At 49.2% G+C, this 21,073-nt stretch overlaps 1 protein-coding gene across 3 annotated transcripts in view; it reads right to left on the reverse strand.

The window, feature by feature from the left end:
* Nucleotides 1-21,073, reverse strand: part of ZFR (zinc finger RNA binding protein) — a 1,119,848-nt gene that overhangs the window by 384,975 nt on the left and 713,800 nt on the right. For all 3 annotated transcript variants that reach the window (XM_069627081.1, XM_069627082.1, XM_069627083.1), the window contains one exon: nucleotides 14,647-14,766. In XM_069627081.1, coding sequence (XP_069483182.1) covers nucleotides 14,647-14,766 — 120 coding nt within the window. The remainder of the gene's footprint in view (nucleotides 1-14,646; nucleotides 14,767-21,073) is intronic.

Consider the following 21,073-nt stretch of genomic DNA (forward strand, 5'->3'; position numbering starts at 1 on the left):
AGTCGGTCGCCCGGAGCCAACCCCGTCGTCGTAGGCAAACACTGTTGCCCAGCTGGCGGAACCCGGTATCGGCAATATCGGTTGCCACCGTTATGGCGTGGTCCGACGCCACCTCGCCCTCTTGCAGTATTTCCAGGGCCTCGGACCTCTTGTCGTCCGGCAGGAAGTCCAATATGGGGGCCAGCTTAAACCAGAGCTCCCTTTCGTAACGGGCCACGATCGCCAGGGCGTTGGCCGCTTTGATAGTCGTCGCCGCCGAAATGACCCGCCGCCCCATGGCGTCCAACTTCCTTCCCTCGCCGTCCGGCGGGGAATTCGACGTCGAGGCTCCTGACCCCGCCGCCGAGACGACCGAGTCTGGCGTTGGCTGGGCCCTGAGGCACAGGGGAGCGGTTTCGGGGACCCGGTACTTCTTCTCGTACCGGTCCCGTTTGGCTGGTGCCGTGGAGGGGTTTTTGAGAACCGACAGGCTCTCCTCCCAGATGTCATAGATTAGGGGCACCGCGATGACCGTCTTCCTCTTGGCCTCCCGGCGCCAATAGAGGAAACCTTCCTTTTTCTGCTCCTCCGGGCAGAGCTGGAACAATTCGGACGCCCTGGCGATCATGGCGTGGAATGAGCCAATCTCGTCGGGCGGCGAGGCCCGTGCGACGGGAGACCCGTTCCGTCGTCGTCGCCCTCAGAACCCGTCGTCGAGCCCAACGCACCGTCATCTCCCGACTCATGGGAGGATGAGGAGGGAACTGTAGGCCTTACGGGGGCGAGCGGAGGAGAGGGATGGGTCCTCCATCGTTTGTTCTGAGGACTTCCCGACGGGCCAGGTTGCGGGTCCTCCGGCCTGGGCCGTAGGAATATCGTCCTTATCTCAGAGCATAAAGACTGGATGGCAGACAAAATGGCCGCCGAGCCATCCTGAGGCCTAGGACCCGGCCGCGCCGGAAGGGAAGGCCGCTCTTCCTCACCATCGTCGTCTTCCTCGGTTATCTCCCGAGGATCTTCCTGACGGGATCGAACCTTCTCGAATTGGACTTCGAGGTTCCTCACGGCCTTGGTCAGTTCCTCCTCCGAGGCTGACTCCGAGCTCGAGGAGGACACCGTGCCCCCCCCTCGCTTCTTCCATCATGGCGGCCACGACGATGGGCTGAAAAGAGGATTCCCTCCTTGGCGGCAGGGAAACTCTAGTCACGGAGGCAGTCTCCGCTGGCGGTGTCTCTGCCGGCTTGGCCAGAGTCGCCGCGATAGCCTCGATAGAGGCCTTCGCCTGCTGGGTAGGGGTCTTCACCACCTTAGGTGCGTCCCGGGCCTTCTCCTTCGGGGGAGGGGCGACGCCTCGCTCCCCCCTCAGGTCAGTATGACGCAGAGATCAGTGATTGGTTACTACTACGAAAGACAGATCAGAAACGAAACCGATACTGATTTCTTCTTTACCGAGGATTCCCAGCCTGACAACGGGGAATATTCATGAGCATGTGAATCCATGCCAGACCCCATGCTGGAGAAAAGGGAGTTTCCTCTCCCTGTAGTTGCTTAGTTCTGTCCCATAGCGTCAAAGATAGAGTCCCTTCACCTTCTGAGAAACCCTTTCGCTGGCTAGGGTCTTCTGTCGACGGTGGGAGCTGTCCCAGCCTACCCTCCGGCGTCCTCTGCGTTTCTTTGGCCTTGTGAGCGGTTTTCGGCGTGTCACCCGCCGTCCGTCTCTGGCCGTCTTTAGAAGCTATACACGCGAGGCTTTCGGCGATCAACTTCTCCGTCGAGGGATCGCTCACCGTCGCGCTAGACAGTGGCGAGTCTTTACTGGCAACGTACGCACTCTTGCGAGGCGCGTCGCCTGAGGATTTGGGATTTGCGCCCTTATTTACAGAAAGCCCAGTCGCCGGTCGCGGAAGCGGTGGCGAGGAAGGCTTGCGACCCTTACAACCCGACGCCTCCGTTGACGCTATGGCTGCCTTCGTCGTGCCGTGGGGTATGTGCTTATGTGTTTTTCTGTGTTCGTCCTTGTCGCTGGGGTGTTCGTCCTTGTCGCTGGGGTGTTCGTCCCCATAAGCGGGTCGTGAGCCGGGCTTGTCGGGGCCAGGGACGGACGAGGAGAGGGAACGCTCCTTCGAGAGGTCCACAACCTCCGTTGTGGAGGCCGTGTAATCACTGTCCTCGTTACATTCGGCGGCGGCGGCAGCTGGTGATGAGTCAGACCTAGACATCGCATAGGCTACCCACCTTTTGACCCTGCAGTCCTTTAAAGTTTTGGGTTTAAGTAATTTACAGGCCGCACAGCCGTCCTCTTTGAAGCAATGGTTACACCGTTTGTGCTTGTGCTTCCAGGTAAACTTGCCCTTGCAATGCGGGCAAAACCTAAAGGGCGTCCTCTCCATAGCTGAGGGCATGAAATGTGATTACGGCCTCTAGGAAAACAAGATTTTTTTGTAGGTATTACTGAATCAGATAATATGACATGCATTACCCACCGTAATAGCATTTCTGATGATTGTATCTGCTTAGATTCACATGCTGTGCATATGGTCCGACATCCAGTGGTAACCGCAGAGTATTGCATCATGTCTTTCGAGGACCGAAAGGGGACGTTGGCATAGGCATGTCTGTAACGCTATCCCTATCGTGACGTGTAGTATACCCAAAATCCCTCACGTGCTGAGGTCTCTCAGATTGTTTTTTTTTGCACCCAGATAACTGGTCGCCCTATAGCAGAGCTCTTCATAAGAGACATTGTTTATCTTCATACCGACTTTGTCAGTTATTTCCTCTTAAGTCACTTGGAAAGACGAGCACAGAACATGTAATTCTTGTCTACACCCTACATCACGACGAGAAGCGTGTGCGGCCTGTAAGCTCCTTCGGCCTAAGACCCTTAAGGAGCACTGTGTAAAGCAGTGGGCCGCGTACGGTATGTCGCAGCCTGAACCCTCTTCCCACACCGCCACACCCGCCGAAAGTGACGGGGGCACTGATGATGACCAGACATCCGTGTCGGATGTCATCAACCTTGATGCAGATGCTTCTAGGTCCGCCATGCCCGTCCCGACCCCTCTAGGCCGGACGCAAGTCTCGCTTCGGGGATAGCACCTGGCGACAAAGGCATACAGAAACCACACACTAAGCACACAACCCCATCACCGATTTCGACATTCTGTCGAAAAAAGGAAAAGCGCCAACAGGACCGCCGAAAACTTCAGAGGATTCCGTTGATCTTGTATATCAGCAGCCTTCCCCGCATCCGCAACAGCGTCTTGCGACTGCACTCCAAAAATAAGGGGCTACCTCTAAATCGGGTTTACACACCAAAGCGCGATCATCCGAGGGGAGGCGGTTCTCGTCGGTCCTTTTGAGGCCAATCCCGTGCAGGTCAAAACAACTGCAACACAGGCAACTGGATCTCTGGACAAATATCTGGAAGCCCCGCCAACTACCCACCTATGGGTCAATGACACAGCAGAGGCCCCAACCCCAGAGGAGCTGCAGCCTCTGGTCAGAAAAGAACAGCGGATCCAGGTCCCCTCCCATATCACCCTGGTCGGGGGGCGTTTAACAACTTTCCTCGCAGCATGGGAGGGGTTAACTTCAGACCAGTGGGTCATAAAGATGGTCGCCCACAGGTACTGTGTGGAATACAAGTGACCAACACAGTTCAGACCGCCACATTAACAACGCCTCTCGCCGGACCATCTGCAGATCCTGAATCAAGAGGTGGAAGCACTTCTGGGAAAGAACGCCATAGAAGCCTTCCCTGTTGTTTTTTTTTTTTTTTTTTATTTTTATCAACAACACTCCAAACATTACAACCATTTAGGACATTCACAATCAATATTAAAGCGTTCCATTATTAAATGCACTTTACTGTCCTCCCCCACATTAACTTGAGCCATTCCATCGGTGTCATCCATCTGAGCCACTACGTGTATATCTAACATCATATCATCTGTGTCCTCTGCTTCATCCTCGGTCTGGTGGGGGTTTACCATTGAAGCCACCATTTGCCTCCAGGCTATCAGGGGGCCTACCTCCTCCTCCCCACCTCTAGTGACTGCTTCATACCAGATCCTTCATTTTGCTAATATGCTTTAAATTACGTGGCCTGGGAAAGCTCCCGAGCATGCATGCCCAAGCAGATCCAACGTCAAGCACCACCCCACTACTAGCCAGTCTTGTTTTCACTTCTGTCCAGAATCTGCTCGCTTCTGGGCAGGCCCAGGACTTCTGCAGCAGCCCAGCCTCTTCCTCCCCGCACCTGGGGCATTTCTGTGCTGCCGAGCCCCCAAATCTAGCTATTCTGCCGGGGGTCAAGTATGCCCTGTGGGTGACGTATAGCTGGATATGCTGAAGTCTCGCATTCCGGGACACCTTATATGGTACCTTAGGGCTCTGTCCCATTGGCCGTCTGTCATGGGTTCCCCCACCTCCTCCTCCCAATCGTGCCTTAACTGGAGCAGCTCCCTTCCCGCCTTCGTACTCAGTAACTCATATCCGGGATATTTCGTGCCCGGCATCAGGTTGTTCTGCAAGTACTGCATCAGGCCACCTTTCCCTGACCATTTCATGATTTCAGAGTATGTCATATGTTGGCCTTTATGCACCCCTGTCTCATCCATCAATCTCTGGAATCCTACTACCTCCTCCTCCTGCTATATATCAACCAGGGTGGCCAGGCCCACTGGTTCGCATCATCTGTGAACCCCTTCTATCAGCTGGGAGTCTCCCCATAGCACCACCAACGGGACCTGTTGAGAAAGTGGGTTTGGGTCACCCACAGTTCGCCACGCTCTACGCCAGACCTCCCCGCCCAATATCAGCAACCTCCCTGCCACGTTCGCCTTGGGCAATCACACCGTCTGAGAAAATACGGGGCCAAGTCTCCCTGCAAGAGCCTGGCTTCTGCCGATTCATTTTACGACAACCACCTGGCCACGGATAATACCTGTCCCGCCAGGTAATACAATTCAAAGTTCGGCAAGTTAATACCCCCTTTTCACACGAGGCCACCCTGTTCCTGTACTTGTGCCATATCAAGCCCCTGCACATGCTATGAAGTTTAACAAAAAAGCGTTTGGGAATCAAATACGGGACATTCACAAAAAAGTGTAGCAGTCTGGGCAACACCACCATCTTAAGCAAAGCTGCTCTTCCCATATGGCCAGGGGCAACCTAGACCAGAACGCCATGCTATTTTTAATGCCTTCCAACGCCTTCCCTGTGTTGTATTTATGCTCTGCCTCTATACTGTGGTATACAATTATGCCTAGGTATCGGAACGGTCTGCCAGGGTATTTGCAAAATTGGCAACTTATCTGGTGGAATGCCCCTGTATCTCCCTAGGGGAAACACGCTGGACTTCCCTGGGTTTACCGATATGCCTGAGAGGGTGGCGTAGCCGTCCATCACCTCCAGGACATATTGCAGGTTCTCTTCTGAGAAGTGCAGATAGAGGAGCATGTCATCAGCATACAATATCAGGTGTGTACCTCCTGCCGTTTGGAACCCCAACCTCCCCATATTGTTACGTAAGGTAGACTGCCAACGGCTCCAGCGCAAGAATATACAACATGGGCGACCATGGGCATCCCTGCCTGGCCCCCCTGCTGAGCTGCCATTTGTCCGAGATCATGGCGCCTATTTTAACCCTAGCGATCGGGGAGCTATATAAAATCTTGACCCATCTCATGTACCCCGGTCCCATCCCGAACACTCTCAGGGTCGCCATCAACCATGGCCACCTAACTGAATCGAAGGCCTTGACCGAGTCCAATGACACAATGGCCAGTTCGCCCGGATCACCCTCTGTTTGGTCAATATGATGTAGCCTCCTATGATTGTCAGTGATGTTTCTGCTGGGGACGTAACCTGTTTGGTCTGGGTCTATCAGTTTGCCAATTACTCGCTTGAGCCTATTGGCGAGCACCGCTCTAAGTATTCTGCTATCCTGGTTGAGCATCGATAAGGGCCTATACGACCCACAGTTTGCTGCCAGCTTGCCTGGTTTCAAGAGCGGGATGATCACCGATTCTCGCAGGGTCTCTGGCAGCTCCTCCCGTTCGTAGGCCTCGTTGAACATGGCCAGCAACGGCTGGAGCAACTCTTGCCTGTACGCTTTATAGAATTCGCTGGGTAGTCCATCTGACCCAGGCGCCTTTCTCGTGGGCAAATGTTGGATCACTGCGTCCAGTTCCTCTACAATGATTGGGGCCTCTAGGCCTGCTCGTTCCAGGTCATCTAGGGTGGGCAGGCCCATATCCTCTAGTATTTCCGAAATCTCTTGGCCCATGTCCCCGACTGTATCCTCGTACAAGCGTTTATAATACCTGAGGAACTCTTCATTCACACCGTCCTGGGTGTCATAAATCTGGTCATCTTCCCCCCTGATTATTCTAATCACTGATCGGGGTGTCTCATTTTTTATATAGCCAGGCCAGCAATCTGCCCGGCTTGTCACCGCCTGCAAGTTGCCTGTCCACGTATTTCTTATAATTCAACTTGCATAGCCTGTCCCAGAGCACTTCGCTAGCACCTTGCAGCTCCCTCATTCTTACCCAGTCTTCTCGGGTGCCCCCCCCCCTTCCGCATCAAATCCTCTAGCTCCTTTTCCGTATCCTCCAACTCCCATTCTATACCCCCTTGCAGCCCCCTGGATTTAGATATGGCAACGCCTCTCACCACCACTTTGAATGCCTCGCATACAGTTCCAACTGATTGCACACTACCCGTATTAATGTCGAAGTATTCCGTGATGGCCTCTTTTAGGTCCTCCTGGAATCCTGAGTCCTGTAGGGCCTCAGCTCTTGGCTTCCACGTCGGGAAATGCGCTCTTTGGGGGTGGTATCGCCACTCCAGGACCAAAGGAGAATGGTCCGAAAGCGTCCTGGCCTTATATTCTGCTCCCACCATTTCTCCTGCTACCTCCTCGGGTGTGAACACATAATCCAGCCTAGTGTGCAGGTCGTGCGGCACTGCGTAATGTGAATACTGCCTGTCTGTTGAGTGCAACCGCCTCCACACATCTACCAGTCTGAGGTCTGACAGCAGTACCCGAAGCGCTTTGGCTGCTGGGGTTGGTTTGTCCAGCTTACCATCTGACCCGTCTACCTTGGGGTTCAGGGTGAAATTGAAGTCACCCCCCCACAGTATCGCTCCGCCCAGCAGAGGGCAGATTTTTCCATATAAAGACCTAAAATAAGCCGCTGTATCCTGGTTAGGGGCATATAGGTTTATAATGTTCACTTCACGATTCTCCAGAAGCCCCTCCGCCACCACTATTCTCCCCTCTGGGTCTACAGTGGACCTAAGCAGTTGAAACGGCACATGCGCTGCCACCCATATAACAACTCCTCTTGCGTATGCTGATTATGTGGCTCCCGTGACACTTCCCTTCCATTTTCTCTTGACCACCTCCAGTTTCTCTTTGGTGAGGTGGGTTTCTTGTAATAAAGCAATGTCGATCCTCATTCTCTTGAGGTACATCACCCCCTTATTTCATTTTAGGTAACTATTGAGGCCCCTCACATTCCAGGTCATCACCATGAGATCACCCGACGCCATTGACATGGTATCCTGCCTCCCCTCTTTGCTTCCCCTTTTGCTCCTGATAACACCGAGTCTGGCTCCTTACCCTCCCAACAACCTCCCCTTCGCTCCCTTCCAACTACACCCTACTGCACACAACCCTTACACTCCCCCCTCACAACCCAGCCCCAACAAGTGCCCAGCTCCATCCCTGGATCTCAGGCCTGCCCGCGTTTGGTCCCTCCTCGGAATACCAGAGGACAAGGACCCAGCAGGGTGTCACCGGACTACTAGTGACCTAACTAAGATTAAAGCTATGGGGGTACAAGGGTTAGCTCCCAGTAGCCCCTGCGTGTGTTTCGAATTATTCAGCTCAAACGGATCATGCATGTACATCCCAAACACCTTCCCCGTCTATATTCCAACCCCAGTGTCCTGCGCGACGCCACCTTAGGTGCCGCTGCTGCATGTTACTTATCCTTCTTCGCCTTCAGTTTGGATACCAGATTCTTGGGGGCTGCTCTGCATATCCAGCCACCCCATGGCATCCTCCGGGGTTTCAAAAATAGGATTTTGTTCTTGTGGAAAACCTTCAGTTTGGCCGGGTAGAGCAGCATATATTTGTAGCCTGTTTCTTGCAATCTTCTTTTCACTGCCCCAAAGTTCATCCTGCTGCGCTGCACCTGCAAGGTGTAGTCTGGGTATGCAGTTATCTTCGCTGTCCCCTTTTCGACAGTTCCGCCCTTTCGGAAGAATTGAAGTATCCTTTCCCGGTAATTCAGGATCTTCGCAATTATTGGCTTGGGTGGGGTGCCTGGTGGCGGCTTCCTCATCAGGGCGCTATGCGCCCTCTCGACAGCGAACCCCTGAGACAGCACCCCTCCGGTTATTTCTTGCAGTAACATACTTTCAATGTATTCCGTTGGGTTGGGCCCTTCGGTTCCCTCAGGCAAACCTATAATGCAGGTGTTATTCCGTCGGGCCCGCCCTTCTGCCTCTTCCGCCCTGCTTTCCAGGTTGCTCACTCGCTGCACCAGGACATGAAGTTCGGATTTGTGGGCGGCACAATCCGCTGTGTTCGGGGCCATCTCCTTTTCCAGGTCTCCGGTACGCTCTGCCAATCCCTAACGTCTAGCCTGATGAGGTTTACTTCTTCCTGGACCGCCCCAACTTTAAGGTGCAGCGCCACTTTGAGTTCGTTCATGGCCAGTCCCAATTTAGTTTCCCAGGCGACTTTCAAGTCCGCAATCGCGGCAAGGACCTCCTGGATTGTGCCCGGCGCCTCTGCGCTCCCCACAGCAGACTTATCTTTACTCCTGGCACCTTCTGCCCCTGGCGATGTCTTAGAATAGTCATCCAGCATGGGCTGCTTGCTCCTTGGTCTTATGTTCTTGTTAGACATCGTGCTGTACCAACCAGGTGTGGGCCACGACAGTCCTACTCCTGCAGTTCTGCTGCGGGTCGAGCAGTTCCCAGTGTTTGGGGCCAGTTCGGCCGTGTTGGGGCGTATGCCGATTGCCAGTGGTCCTTCTGGGGTAGCAGTGTCCACACCCATGCTGGTGCAGTCTTAGCTAGTTCGCTGGGGCTTTAATCCGGATTCTTCCAGTTGCTTGTGCCCAGGCGCGCCCAATGGCACTGCTCACAACCTCTATGGGCTCCGACTAAGTCCTACAGCCACTTATCCAGCAGTGACGCTCGTGTCAATTTCACTACACTTCATGCGAGTGCAGGCTGTTTCGGGCATGCCTCCAAGTATTCAAAGTAGGCCCCAAGGTGGGCGGTGTCGCTCTGCTCTGCGGGCGGTGTGGGTTCCTCGGGACTGGGGTCCCCTTCCAGCGGCCCACTGACTTGGCCGTCCTTCCTAGCTTGTTGTGGGGGCGCTTACTCCGTTAATAGCGACTGTCTCCAGTGACGGGCTGGGCCCTCAGGTGTGCCGCAGCGTCCAGTATACAATGTTGCCGGCCCCGGTGCCGTTCCGCTTTGTCCCCAGTCCCAATGCTCAGGTCTCTGTTACGCTCACCTGGCTCCCACAGGGGCGTCGATCTGAACTGGACAGCTGCGGTCTCCACCAACGTGACACCTTTGATATCCCCTCTTATAGTCTCACCTGATGGTTTGGAAAGATGAGCTCTCCATCCTGCATTCAGCGCAGGGGCTCGTAGATAACCAGTTGCTTCACTGGCTCGAAGGAATTGGTGAGTTCCAGAACAATATTGGCTCTGAGATTCCCGGCAAGACGCCGTAAGTATGTAGTTCGTAAGAGTTCAAATGTCTGACTCACTCTTGTCCGATTCCTTGCAGGTTGCAGCTTGACCCTAGCGAAGAGTAGTTCCTCGTGGCAACCGGTAGAATTCTGGTAAGGATTTGTATTTCCCAACACAGTTCGATAAAATAATGTCAATATGTAACCTGTTGCTTTCTCCCTTATTCAGGCGCTGAGAGAAAGTATGAAGTCTTGGGGAATAATACCTCCGGCGGCAAAATCAGGTAAGTCTATTGTGGTGAGGAGGGTTCCCCTTGTTAGTCCCTTTATTTCACCTTGCTGTCCTTTTGTTTCCCCTTAGGGGCCGGGGTTCGGCAGAGATGCAGTGGGAGCTGCGCCGACCCGTGAAGAGGAATAGTAAATCAGGTAAGTCTATGGGGGTTAACTAATATTGCCTCTGTGTATTCCCTTGGCTCATGTTGCTGTTCTTGTCTTCCCCTTAGGTGCCGGAGTGCGGCGGGAACATGCAGAAGGATGCAGTGGAATGTGAAGATGCTGCGAAGGGCGGTGAGTTCAGCGCGGCGCTGCAGCAGGCGAGGTGACGCGCATAAAATAACTTCTTTCTTCCAGCTCGAAGGCGCGATGGATCGGGAATTCAGATAAGGATCAAAGGTATTGCTCATGTTCTAACCTTTTCTCCTTCTTTCTCCCTTTTTCTAAGAGCTCCAAACTCGAGGCGGGCGTGGCAGAAGACTGGATGCAGACTTGCAGGCATGGTGAGCGTTACGCTGCTGGATGCAGAATAACACAAAGCGTGTGCTGCTCTTCGGGCGTGGTTTAAATAGCCTCCAAAGTAGTCCCAGGTAAGTATTTCTCCCCAGCCCCACCCGAGTAAAAAAATAGTCCCTAGGTAAAGTAGTCCCTTCCAAGCCTCTTTTGGCTTGGAGCTCTTGCAGCATGGTCTGCATCAGGTAAGTTTTAATCTATGAGCCTGGCGCCTATGGCGCCAGGACTGACTCTCCATATGAGCCTGGCGCCACAGGCGCCAGGACTGCACCCAAATAGCCCCTAGCAGGGATTGTTGGGCTTGCTTAGAATAACTTGATGCCTGCTTGATTTGGTCTGGGTCCCCGGGGGTAAGCATCATGACAGTCTCTCCCTTCAACCAAAGTCGATGGCCACTGTCCCATGTTCGCCGCAAATATCATGGTATGTGGGTCCGTGCCCTCACCTGTGGCTTCTCGTTGCAGGCGTGCATATATGAGTGCCGGAGGCCCACTGCATGCAACTTTCAGGACAGCGCCGCTTCCCCCTGAATCCCTCAACGCCCGGTGGAGCTCTACTCACGGGGCTTCGGCACACTGGCACAGCGAGTCTCAGGTCTCTATTCCCCACTCGGCACACTCCTGCACACGCCGGGCTCCAGCGCATCTGCCTCCGCTGCTACCACGCAACGCCGCCCGCTCCGGCCTGAAGGCTGCAGGGGCCCCTGCTCTTCTCAGGGACCGGTGTCGCTTTGTGGGGCACTGAGCGTTTCCCGTTTAGATGCGCTCCGCCCCGCGATTTGTCACCCCTTCAGGGGCGATCTTTCTCGACCTCGCACGGGCCCAACTCCTCCATCGCTTTTCCGTGCGCCGAGGGCCACAGTCTATGCCCTCTATCCGGCGGAGCCCCGCACCGCACAAGTTCTCCCAGCAGCTCTCCACCTGGGCTCCCAATATCTCAGGCATCCGCTGCTGGCGTGGTGTGCTCGCCAGATCCACTGCCGTGTTGCAGTTATTTTATGGCCCTTTGGCCACCTTCGGCCATCTTGTGGACTCCCGGGTCACGGATGCTTAGTTTCGTCCAGCAGCTCCGGCTCCTTTATCTCGCTGCCGATCAGGCTGTCTTTACGCTCGATCTATGCCCCCAATGTTCATATATCCCCAGATGTGCTGTGGGCATGCATATTTTCAAAAAACATTGTTTTTCTCAATAATCGGTGACGGATCTGCGGGAGCTCCTCCAGGGCACGTCCTCATGCGCAGCCATCAAGACACGCCCCCCCCCCCTTCCCTATTCTTCAGGTAAATTCTTCGGACCATATGCACAGCATGTGATTCTAAGCAGATTAACAAGCATCAATATTAATTTTATGAAGTGCTGAGATAATGGCAGGGAGATGTGTTTATGTATGAATTTTTATAACATAGTAAATTGTGCTAAACAGCAACAAAGTATTCCTGCATATTCAGCATAATCTATGTAGATTGTCCCAAACGGAACCTGGCCATGCAACACTGGAGCCTCTGCAGCATCCCTTGTAAGGCAAGAAAGACAATTTTGGAGGAGCTCTGCTGGTATCCAGTGACCAAGTCAAGAGTATTTAAGCCAGCACCAGTCTTCAGGACAGAATGGTGGTCAGAAATGGCAGAGTCCTTTGCCATTTTCCCCAATCCTCATAATCTGCAAAGATTAAAGTTTTGTTATTGCAGCAAGATTGACTCATGGCTTTTAATTCCCTAGTGGGGTGCGTTTACTCTGGTTTATGGTGATTATAGATGCCCTGTATTTAAGTGGAGCCCCTTTAATTTGGGGTTCGCTTTCACTAGTATCCCCTTTGTCTAGCTTCTCATATAACATTTTTATGTTCCCCTTTTCTCACTGAATAGCTGGTGGCAGTGGTTTTGTTTTTACTACCGTGGTGTGCATTTACCGCTGGCTGCGTTTGCAGCTGCAGTAAAGCACCCAATGGTGCCATTTTTTCAAAATGGCGTGGCTTCTTTTTTCGCCATTTCTTTGTGGAAAGGTCCTTCTTGAGATTTACTCTGCGCGCCAAACCAGGTTTGGTCCCATTGCTCGCTTTGCCGGGATTCACTAGTGAAGCTCGCCTCTGGCTCCAGGATGTCTGGGGTGGGTATAAAGTCAGTGAGGTGACTGAGACTCCCTGTGCTTAGTCGCCTAGGAGACCCAAATGCACTCTGCAGTGATTGGCCGGCTGACGGTCCGGCAAGGACAGCCATCCCTGCTGGGTGACTGACAGCTAGGCTGGAATAAATGGGAGATAACTAAATAAAAGGAGTCATTTGGCTTAGAAGGCTGGGTTAACCACTTGACGAAGGAACGGAATAAGAGCTTGAAGAGGACGCCTGCTGCAACTTCTGGACCGTTGGTTTGCCCGGTGAAGCCCTGCTGTTGTGCTGAAACTCCAAATTCGTATCGATAGAGAAGCCCCTGCAAGTACGACTTCTCCCCTTGAATTGGTGGGACCAATCAACTCCAAATTAAGCCAACTGGACATCCTTCTCGGAGCTGGTTGAATTTTCACAGAGTTGCTGCAGGGAACCGAATAACCAGGGAGAGGAACACCAGATTGTGTGGATTGCTTTTAAGTTCGACAAGAGCTCCAGGAAGATCCTCCGGACTCACAGGAAAAGCCTGAGCCCCTTCAACAGAGTGCGGGACCCTAGAAGCAAGGAAAGTCCATCTCGACAGCCAGAAACCGTGGTGTTGCTATTTGCGGTAGTCCAGAGGAGCTGAAACACCCAATTGACACTTGTTGGAAAGACTGCCGGTTGCGAGCGGTGACCGTCCCATTGTCGAGCAGGAATCCCCAGAAGTCCCCCCTCTTGTCCCTACGACTGAGGCTCAGGAACAGTGAGATCTGCGCAGGAACAGAAGTCATCTGCTGCACTTTTTCTTTAATACAAAGGTACTATAAGGTCAGAGAACATATCTCTCATTGTAGAGTTCCTTGCATCTTCTACTTCTCACAAGTCTAATTAGCTCCTAGCCGTACATTTGATTCTTCTTTTCTTCAAAGACTTCTAAAACATTGTGCAAAGACTTTTCTACTTATCTACCAGAAGTGCTTCATCCTATAGAAGACTTTTGCACCTTGCCTTTGGCTTAGCCTGTTGTACTGAATGACTCTTCTTAAGGGATCCAAAAGTATTTGCCTGCTTGTGGTCTCTTGTTGTTCTAATAACCTTTTCCTTTTGCCAACTGCTAACAGTATTCTAAATGCAAACAGTAAGATACTAATGTCCCCAGCACCCTAGCTATTGAAGTCACACAATGGTGAAGGTTGTGTCCGTGGGCCATCCCAAAAGGGTCTTTACTGGTTCAGAAACTAAGAGTGTACAATATTGAGGTGTACTTGTGCGTTACTTTTTATATTGCTCCATTCTAAAAAAGGCTTATTCTAATTGACTGATAAATTCATTATTATTTATTTAAAAAAGTTTGGGTGTAAGTTTGTTTGAATACTTGTCACTGTGAATCTCTAACTCCCCTACAACTCACATTGACCCCTATTGAGATAAGCCTGGCTGCTCAACACGCTACCAAAACTGTGTAGTACAAGCTTATACCAAAGGTTGGGTTTTCCTATACCTGTAGTCATAGTTGTAGTACACCCAAAGGGTACGGCATACAAACTTTGCGTAACAATAACTTTGCCATAGGATGGCTTTTCCATATCCTACTCCAAGTAGTGGCTTTGAAAAACCTTCCTAACAGGTGGCCAATTTATCGCGCCAGTTGCCCTGCATTTTGACCGGTGTGCAAGCCCCTCTCCCCCTCCATCACCCCCTCTTAAGGCAGTCCACTCATATGCCCTCCACTACTTCCCCAAACTAACTTCTATTAGAATTTAGAAAAAGAATATATGCCATACCCCACACCTCCAACCCCCTAATATGATGTGAAAAAATGTGGAACAGATGCTGCAATGAGTTGACTCGAGTGGCAAATTATGCCACTCATTACCAATTCCCCTCCACTAAACAACCAACTTTCTCAGTTCTAGGAAAAACCTTTAAACCCATTGTTTAGGTATTGCTATTCTGAGAATCTTCCTCTTGTGCTCTGAAGTCAACCGAAACATGAAGTGCATCACAAACCAAAAGAAAAAGAAAATATACAATCTTTTAAAGAAAAAAAATATCTTATCATACTTTATATTGAAGTCTGTGTCGCCTTCCTTTTAGATGCATCTCCTTGGCATTCGGATCATTAAAGCTGCATTCACAAAGCTTGCAGTGAAAACGAATCACTTTTCCTTCATCATTTCGGACCTGCAAAAAACACAAATAATTAACAGTGCAGGGCCAAGGAAAACATGGCATTGTGTCCATCTTCTGCACATCTATATATATTTGACAGACCTTACTTATCCAATAACCTGCTTGCGGTTACTTGTATCTGCTTAGAATCACATGCTTCGCAATGACAAATATCGATTTGTTGGGACTGAGCATTACATGAGGTTTTGTTTTTTAAGTTGAAAATTGGCATCGACGGGGGGGGGGGGGGTGTTATGTAAAACTGTCTACACTTACATGTACGGTACCTAGGTTCCTTTATAAGTCGACGTTTTCAGATTCTTTTTCCAAACTGAGGTTTTGTTAGAATTTGTGCAGTCCAACTGGTGTGGCACTACATAACACTTACATCTTGGAATTAGGTAACCCACCTTTTCATATAAGCCAGTACTACACAAGTTGGTAGTGTCACTGAGCAGCCAGGCTTATTTTAAGAGGGGTAATGTGAGCTGTAGAGCTGTGGAATGAAACCAGTATATACAAGTAGTTCATTAAACACTTCAAGTTATATAATAAATATTAATTTACACAAAGATATTTAAAGCATTCTTTAAAAAGCAGTCATTAGCTGTAGCATTAATCCCAAGGTAGGATTCAATTAAAAAAGTGAAAAAAACCAGGCGATTCATTGTTAGGGAGAATTCTCAGTAATGTGCCAATTCCCTTCTACCTTAGAGACCCCCAGCTCTTTTAGCTGGACTTTGGGACTTTTTATTCTTATCCTGGAGAGAGCGAGACCTTTTCCTAATCATGTATTTTTTAATGATTTGTACACCCTGAATTTTGGTTTTGGAGTCTGACAAACTCTAAAGGCATTGCCTTTTTACATTATGAGACACAGCACCTTCAATGCAGTGGCAAAGGGAAGTCTCAGATTTCCCAAAGTTCTAAATACCTTCTCTTGGTTAAACTACTGTTTCCAAGAGCAGTTAAGTGAAATTGACTTTACTTACCTTTTGTAACTTTGTAGACCCAGCATACCCTATCTTACAATAAGGTGCTGCAGGGGCTACTTAGTATCCCCTTTGTCTACTTTCTCATTTAACAGTTTTAGATTACCCTTTCTACAAATAATGGCTGGCAACAGTGGTTTACTTTTTTCTACCATTGAGTGTTTCTACCGCGGGCTGCAATTGCAGCTGCAGTAAAGGATCCATGGGTGCCCATTTTGTCAAAATGGCCTGGTCTTTTTTTTAAAAATTTTTGTCAGAAATGTCCTCCTTGAGATTTACTTTATGCACCAAACCAGGTTTGGTCCCTTTGTTCATTTTGTCTTTGGCGGGGTTCACTGGTGAAGCCCGCCTTTGGCTCCAGCGTGTCTGGTAGGGCAGGAAGCGACGGAGGTTCCCAAAACTCCCTGTGCTTAGTCTCCTTGGTTACAGGAATGCACCCAAAAGGTGATTGGCTTGCTGGCTGTCCTTGGAGGACTGCCACCCTGATGTGTGAGTGACAACTAGGCTTGCGAATGAATAGGATAGACTTGCATAAAAGGCGAGGTCTTTTGCAAGGAAGGCAGCGTCTAACACTGGACGAAGGAATCTGAAGAAGAAATTGGGAGAGAAGCATTCTGCAAATCCTGGAATGTTGGTTTGCCCGGCGAAGCCCTGCTGCAGTGCCTAAGCTCCGAATTCGCCTCGACTAGAGAAATCCTGCAAAGGAGGACTTTCTCCCCTTGGGTTGGTGAGACCAAAATGACCCCAAGACGAACTCGACTGGAAATCCTCTCCTTGCTGGCTGTACTTCCATTGCTGCTGCACGAAACAGAGTGCCACGTGACAGGAACACCAGAATCGAGGGAATCGTCTTCAAGTCGGACCCTGGCTCCAGGAAGATCCTCCGAACTCCCTTGACACAGGACTAACCAAGCCTGAGTCACCTCAGAGGGCTGGACCCCAGAAGCAAGGAAAGCCCAGAAGGAATCCGAGAACGACAGTGGTGCTACTTGCGAGAAGCTTAAACCGCAAAGTGCTGCTGATCTGAAGTTTGCCCATTGCTGCCGCCGACCTTCAAATCGTAGTGCAGGAGTCCCCAGACGTCCTCCCTCTTGTACCCACGACTGAGGCCCAGGAACAACAGGATCTGCCATACTACAACAGGAACAGGAGCCAGCTGGAACCAATTTCTTCAGACCTAAGGTACTGTAAACTAAGGGGTACTTAACTCTTGTTGTGTAGCTTGCTAGCTCTCAGCTGAGCCCTGCATTGGCTACCTTTTGCAGAGTTGCTTGCAGTTTTGCCCATCACACGCCTCCCATCCTATGGCCCAACAGGGATTTCTTTTCCTTTAAAACTCTCTATAACATCGTGCAAGACTTTTTACTTACCTTCAAGAAGTGCCTCAGCTCCCATAGACTTTGCTCGATTGACATTGGCTGTTCTGGCTCCCCGAAGACTCATCTAACCTCCGATTTTGTGTTTTGATTTGTCCCTCAGAAAAGTCATACACACCTTACTTGTATAGCTGGTAGAGGGTTAATCTACATTGCATTGGGAGGTTCAAAAGTGATAACCTGTTTGAGAAACTTGTTAATCATTCTTTCCTTCCAGAGCCTTTTCCTTTTTTGTACCAAACTCAGTATTGCTCTAAATGTACCAGTGATATATCAAAGTCCACAGTGTCCTAGTTACTGAAGTCACCTGAGGGTGTAGAAAGTGTGTGTGCCAACCCAAATGTGCTTCTGCTGATTTTTGAAACTGAGTGTGTGTATTTTGAAGTATATTTTAAGTGTTACATATTTGCTCCCTTATAAAGAAGGCTTAATCAAATGACTGTTAATTAATAAATAATTTAATCAAGAAACCTTGCGTGTAAGTGTTATTTGGATACTTGTCACTGTGAAACATCTATGTTGCAACCCTACAACTCATATTGACCCCTCTTGAGATAAGATTGGCTGATCAGTCAGTGTGTAGTACAGAATTATACCAAAGGTTGGGTTAACTATTGCCAAGAGGAGAAGGCTGGTGCAGTCTTCGACAGGGTACTGCATACAATCTGGCCTAACAGTAATTCATTCATATGTTAAACATGATCCAGCACCCAGAGGCGATGTCATTCGAGGGCGATGTCATTTGAGGTCAGTATAGCATTTATATAGGAACACCTTTGCATTATGTCTAGTACAAGCTTATAACAAAGGTTGAGTTGCCTATTCCTGTAGTCATAGTTGTTTGTAGTGTTCCCAGAGGGTGCTGCATTCAATCTTTGCCTAACACGGAGACGCAGTGAGTTGCAGCACACCGTCTGCACCCGGTACCCAGATCCCCAGCTGACGCCATGCCGGCTTCCTCTCCTGCTCCTCACTGCGTGTGGGGCTGTGCAGCATATGGGCTGGAACAGGCTTGGTTCCCGCTGCTTTATGTGTCGGCCTCACCCGCTCTGCCTTATTGCTGGCCCCCTGTGTTGACGTGGTGCTGGGGAGGATGCACTGTATTGTTAGGCAAAGTTTGAATGCACGCTCTGGGAACACTACAAACAACTATGACTACAGGTATAGGCAACCCAACCTTTGGTATAAGCTTGTACTACACAGTTTTGGTAGCGTGTTGAGCAGCCAGGCTTATCTCAAGAGGGGAAATTTTCCCTCACACAGGAGAATGGATCACATTAAGAAGCTATGCTACATGTGAGACGCAGATCATCATTTATGGAATAAAGTGTCCATGGAGTTTATACTATATAGGACAATCACGCAGAACCGCAAAACTACGCTGGAACGAACACAGGTGGTTTATCATCTTGGGAGCCGTGAGTAAAACACATGCACATGAGAACCTCCAGAAGAAACTTGATCAAAGAGACCTTTTGGATAGACAGGACGAGTACTCTAACACCAAAAGGACTTAATGAAGAGATTAATTACACGAGTTTCCTCTGACCTGTGAACTTGTGTACAGAGAAATGTAGGAATAATTAATCGTGAACACTTTTCAGAACAAAACTGATCAAGTAAATCTGAAGACACACAGAAACAGGGGTTTACCAGATAACTTGTCCTGAAAGGGGAGAATTGGATGTAATCGATTTGTTGAATGCATAGGTTATAACATGTACGGACCTAGTGAAATGAGCTGTATGTACTTAGATACATGGGCAATCTTTCTGCCACCCATGTTAATGTTAATCTTGTGTTTATTCCATACGGCTAGATATGAATCTACGTTAATCACGTTAAACTGCAACAAGATACTTATGATTATGATGAAATGAGCTGTATGCACAAAGATACATCTACAAAAACAATCTTTCTGCCGCCCTTGTTAGTGTTAATTTCATGTTTATTTCATACTAACTATGAATGCTATGAAAACAACATTAAGTTGTAACGAGATTCTCATGATTATGATCCGCCAGTCCGATGGCAGCTTAGGTAAACAGAATACGTTATACGTATGTGTTTGAAACCTAACTTCACTTTAGCGTTTCCATATTACATTTTAGCAATAGCAGTTTCAGACCAGATCTTTAAATTATGCTGTTGTAGCACTCAGTGTATACATGGTTGCCATGGGTATCATCCCACCCTCCCGTGACTTGGGGGGGTGGGACGTACGGCGTACGTGCTGCTGCTCCTCCTCTGAGCCAGAGCGCAATGCCGCCCATGTTAACCAATAAATACAATCCACTGCCACGCGTTCCCGCGGCTTAACCTTTTTTGCACGTCAGGATCGAATGCGAAGGTAAGAACAATAAGAAGCTATACACTCCATAATTATATTAACTACATGATTTCACAAACTGATAACTGATCGAGACTTACATTTTGTAGGCATGAATCTTTGACAAACACCTTACGTGACTTAGAGATACATGGCAGTCAAGGGACAAATGATCCCAGAAAGATATGATTCCTGAAAGTATTGTGTTACGTTTGGAGACACTTTGTACGGCGCCTTAATTACGAAATGGCGATTGTGACTCTTTTTCCTTTTGGGGTAATCTGGCGCTTTTCTCGTAATTGGGTCGTTTTGGTATGTATGATATTACAATTTCCTGATTTGGTTGAAATATGATGTTTTGTTCAAATCTATTTGTTTGCAAGGGTCTTTATAGCCCTGAAGATGGTGTGTTAGACAACGAAATGCATTTGGCTCTGTTATGTTTTGATATTGAGAGACCTTTTTGCCTAAATGACTGCCTCAAATGAAAAGACAGGAATGTGAATAAACAGTTCCTGGATTTTCTACAGGAAATCACGCCTCTTATTTTTGGAAGAACCTTACACAGACTACGAAAGTATTTTTAAGTAAAAGATATCATGGAAATTGAATAATATGAGAAAAAAGCGAACATAAATTGGATAACTTGTTGTGCTTGTATTAAGCCAACTGAGAGCGCCAGATATAATGTGATGATCCCATCCCATCCCATCCCATATTTTCTTGTTTGTAGTGATTTTTGGATCTGTGTGTCATATGATACTGTTATCTGACAGCATCAGTTTAAAATATATATTCTGTATTGATTAAACTAAGGAACAGTTAACGAATTTGAGGCATCAAGAAAAGGTGGTGCCCACCGCTACTTCACCTTCTAGAAATGTAATAGTAACACACAAATATACTTCAATACTGTACACTCTGAGTTTCTGCATCAGACAAGACCCTTTTGGGATGGCCCACAGACACGACCTACACCCACAGGTGACTTCAGTAACAATGGAGCTGGGGACATTAATACCTTACTGTTGGCATTCAGAATACTCTTCAAAAGTTGGTAAAAGGCAAAGGTTATTAGAACACAAGAGACCACAAATATTCTTATGCAGTGCAGATACTTTTAGCGTTCACTAGAAGAGTCATTCAATTCAATAGGCTAAGCCAAAGTCAATGGGCAAAAGTCTTGGATAGGATAAAGCACTTCTTGTAAGTAATAGAAAAGTCTTTGCACACGTTCTTAGGAGTCTTTGAAGAAAAGAAGAATAAAATGTAGGGCCACAAGCTGAGACTTGTGAGTTGTGGAAGTTACAAGCACTTCTACAGTAAGAGGTAAGTTCTCTTAGACTTGTTTTACAGTACCTTGGTTAAGAAGAAAAGATGCAGCTGATGACTTCTGCTCCTGGGCAGCTCTGAAGATCTCACTGTTCCAGGGCCTCAGTCGTGGGGACAAGACTCCTGCACTGCACTTGGACTGTAAAAACTGGCCGCCGACAAACTTCACTTTCAGTGGCTGTTTCGCTTTTCAGCTCCTTGCGGTACAGCAAACAGCAATAAGCGCATTTCCTGGCTGTCAAGGTGGACTGTCCTTGCTTCTGGGGTCCCGTATTCTGCTGAGTGGGCTC

This window comes from Ambystoma mexicanum, chromosome 6p (assembly GCF_040938575.1).
Source record: "Ambystoma mexicanum isolate Mex_15411 chromosome 6p, UKY_AmexF1_1, whole genome shotgun sequence".
NCBI lineage: Eukaryota > Metazoa > Chordata > Amphibia > Caudata > Ambystomatidae > Ambystoma > Ambystoma mexicanum.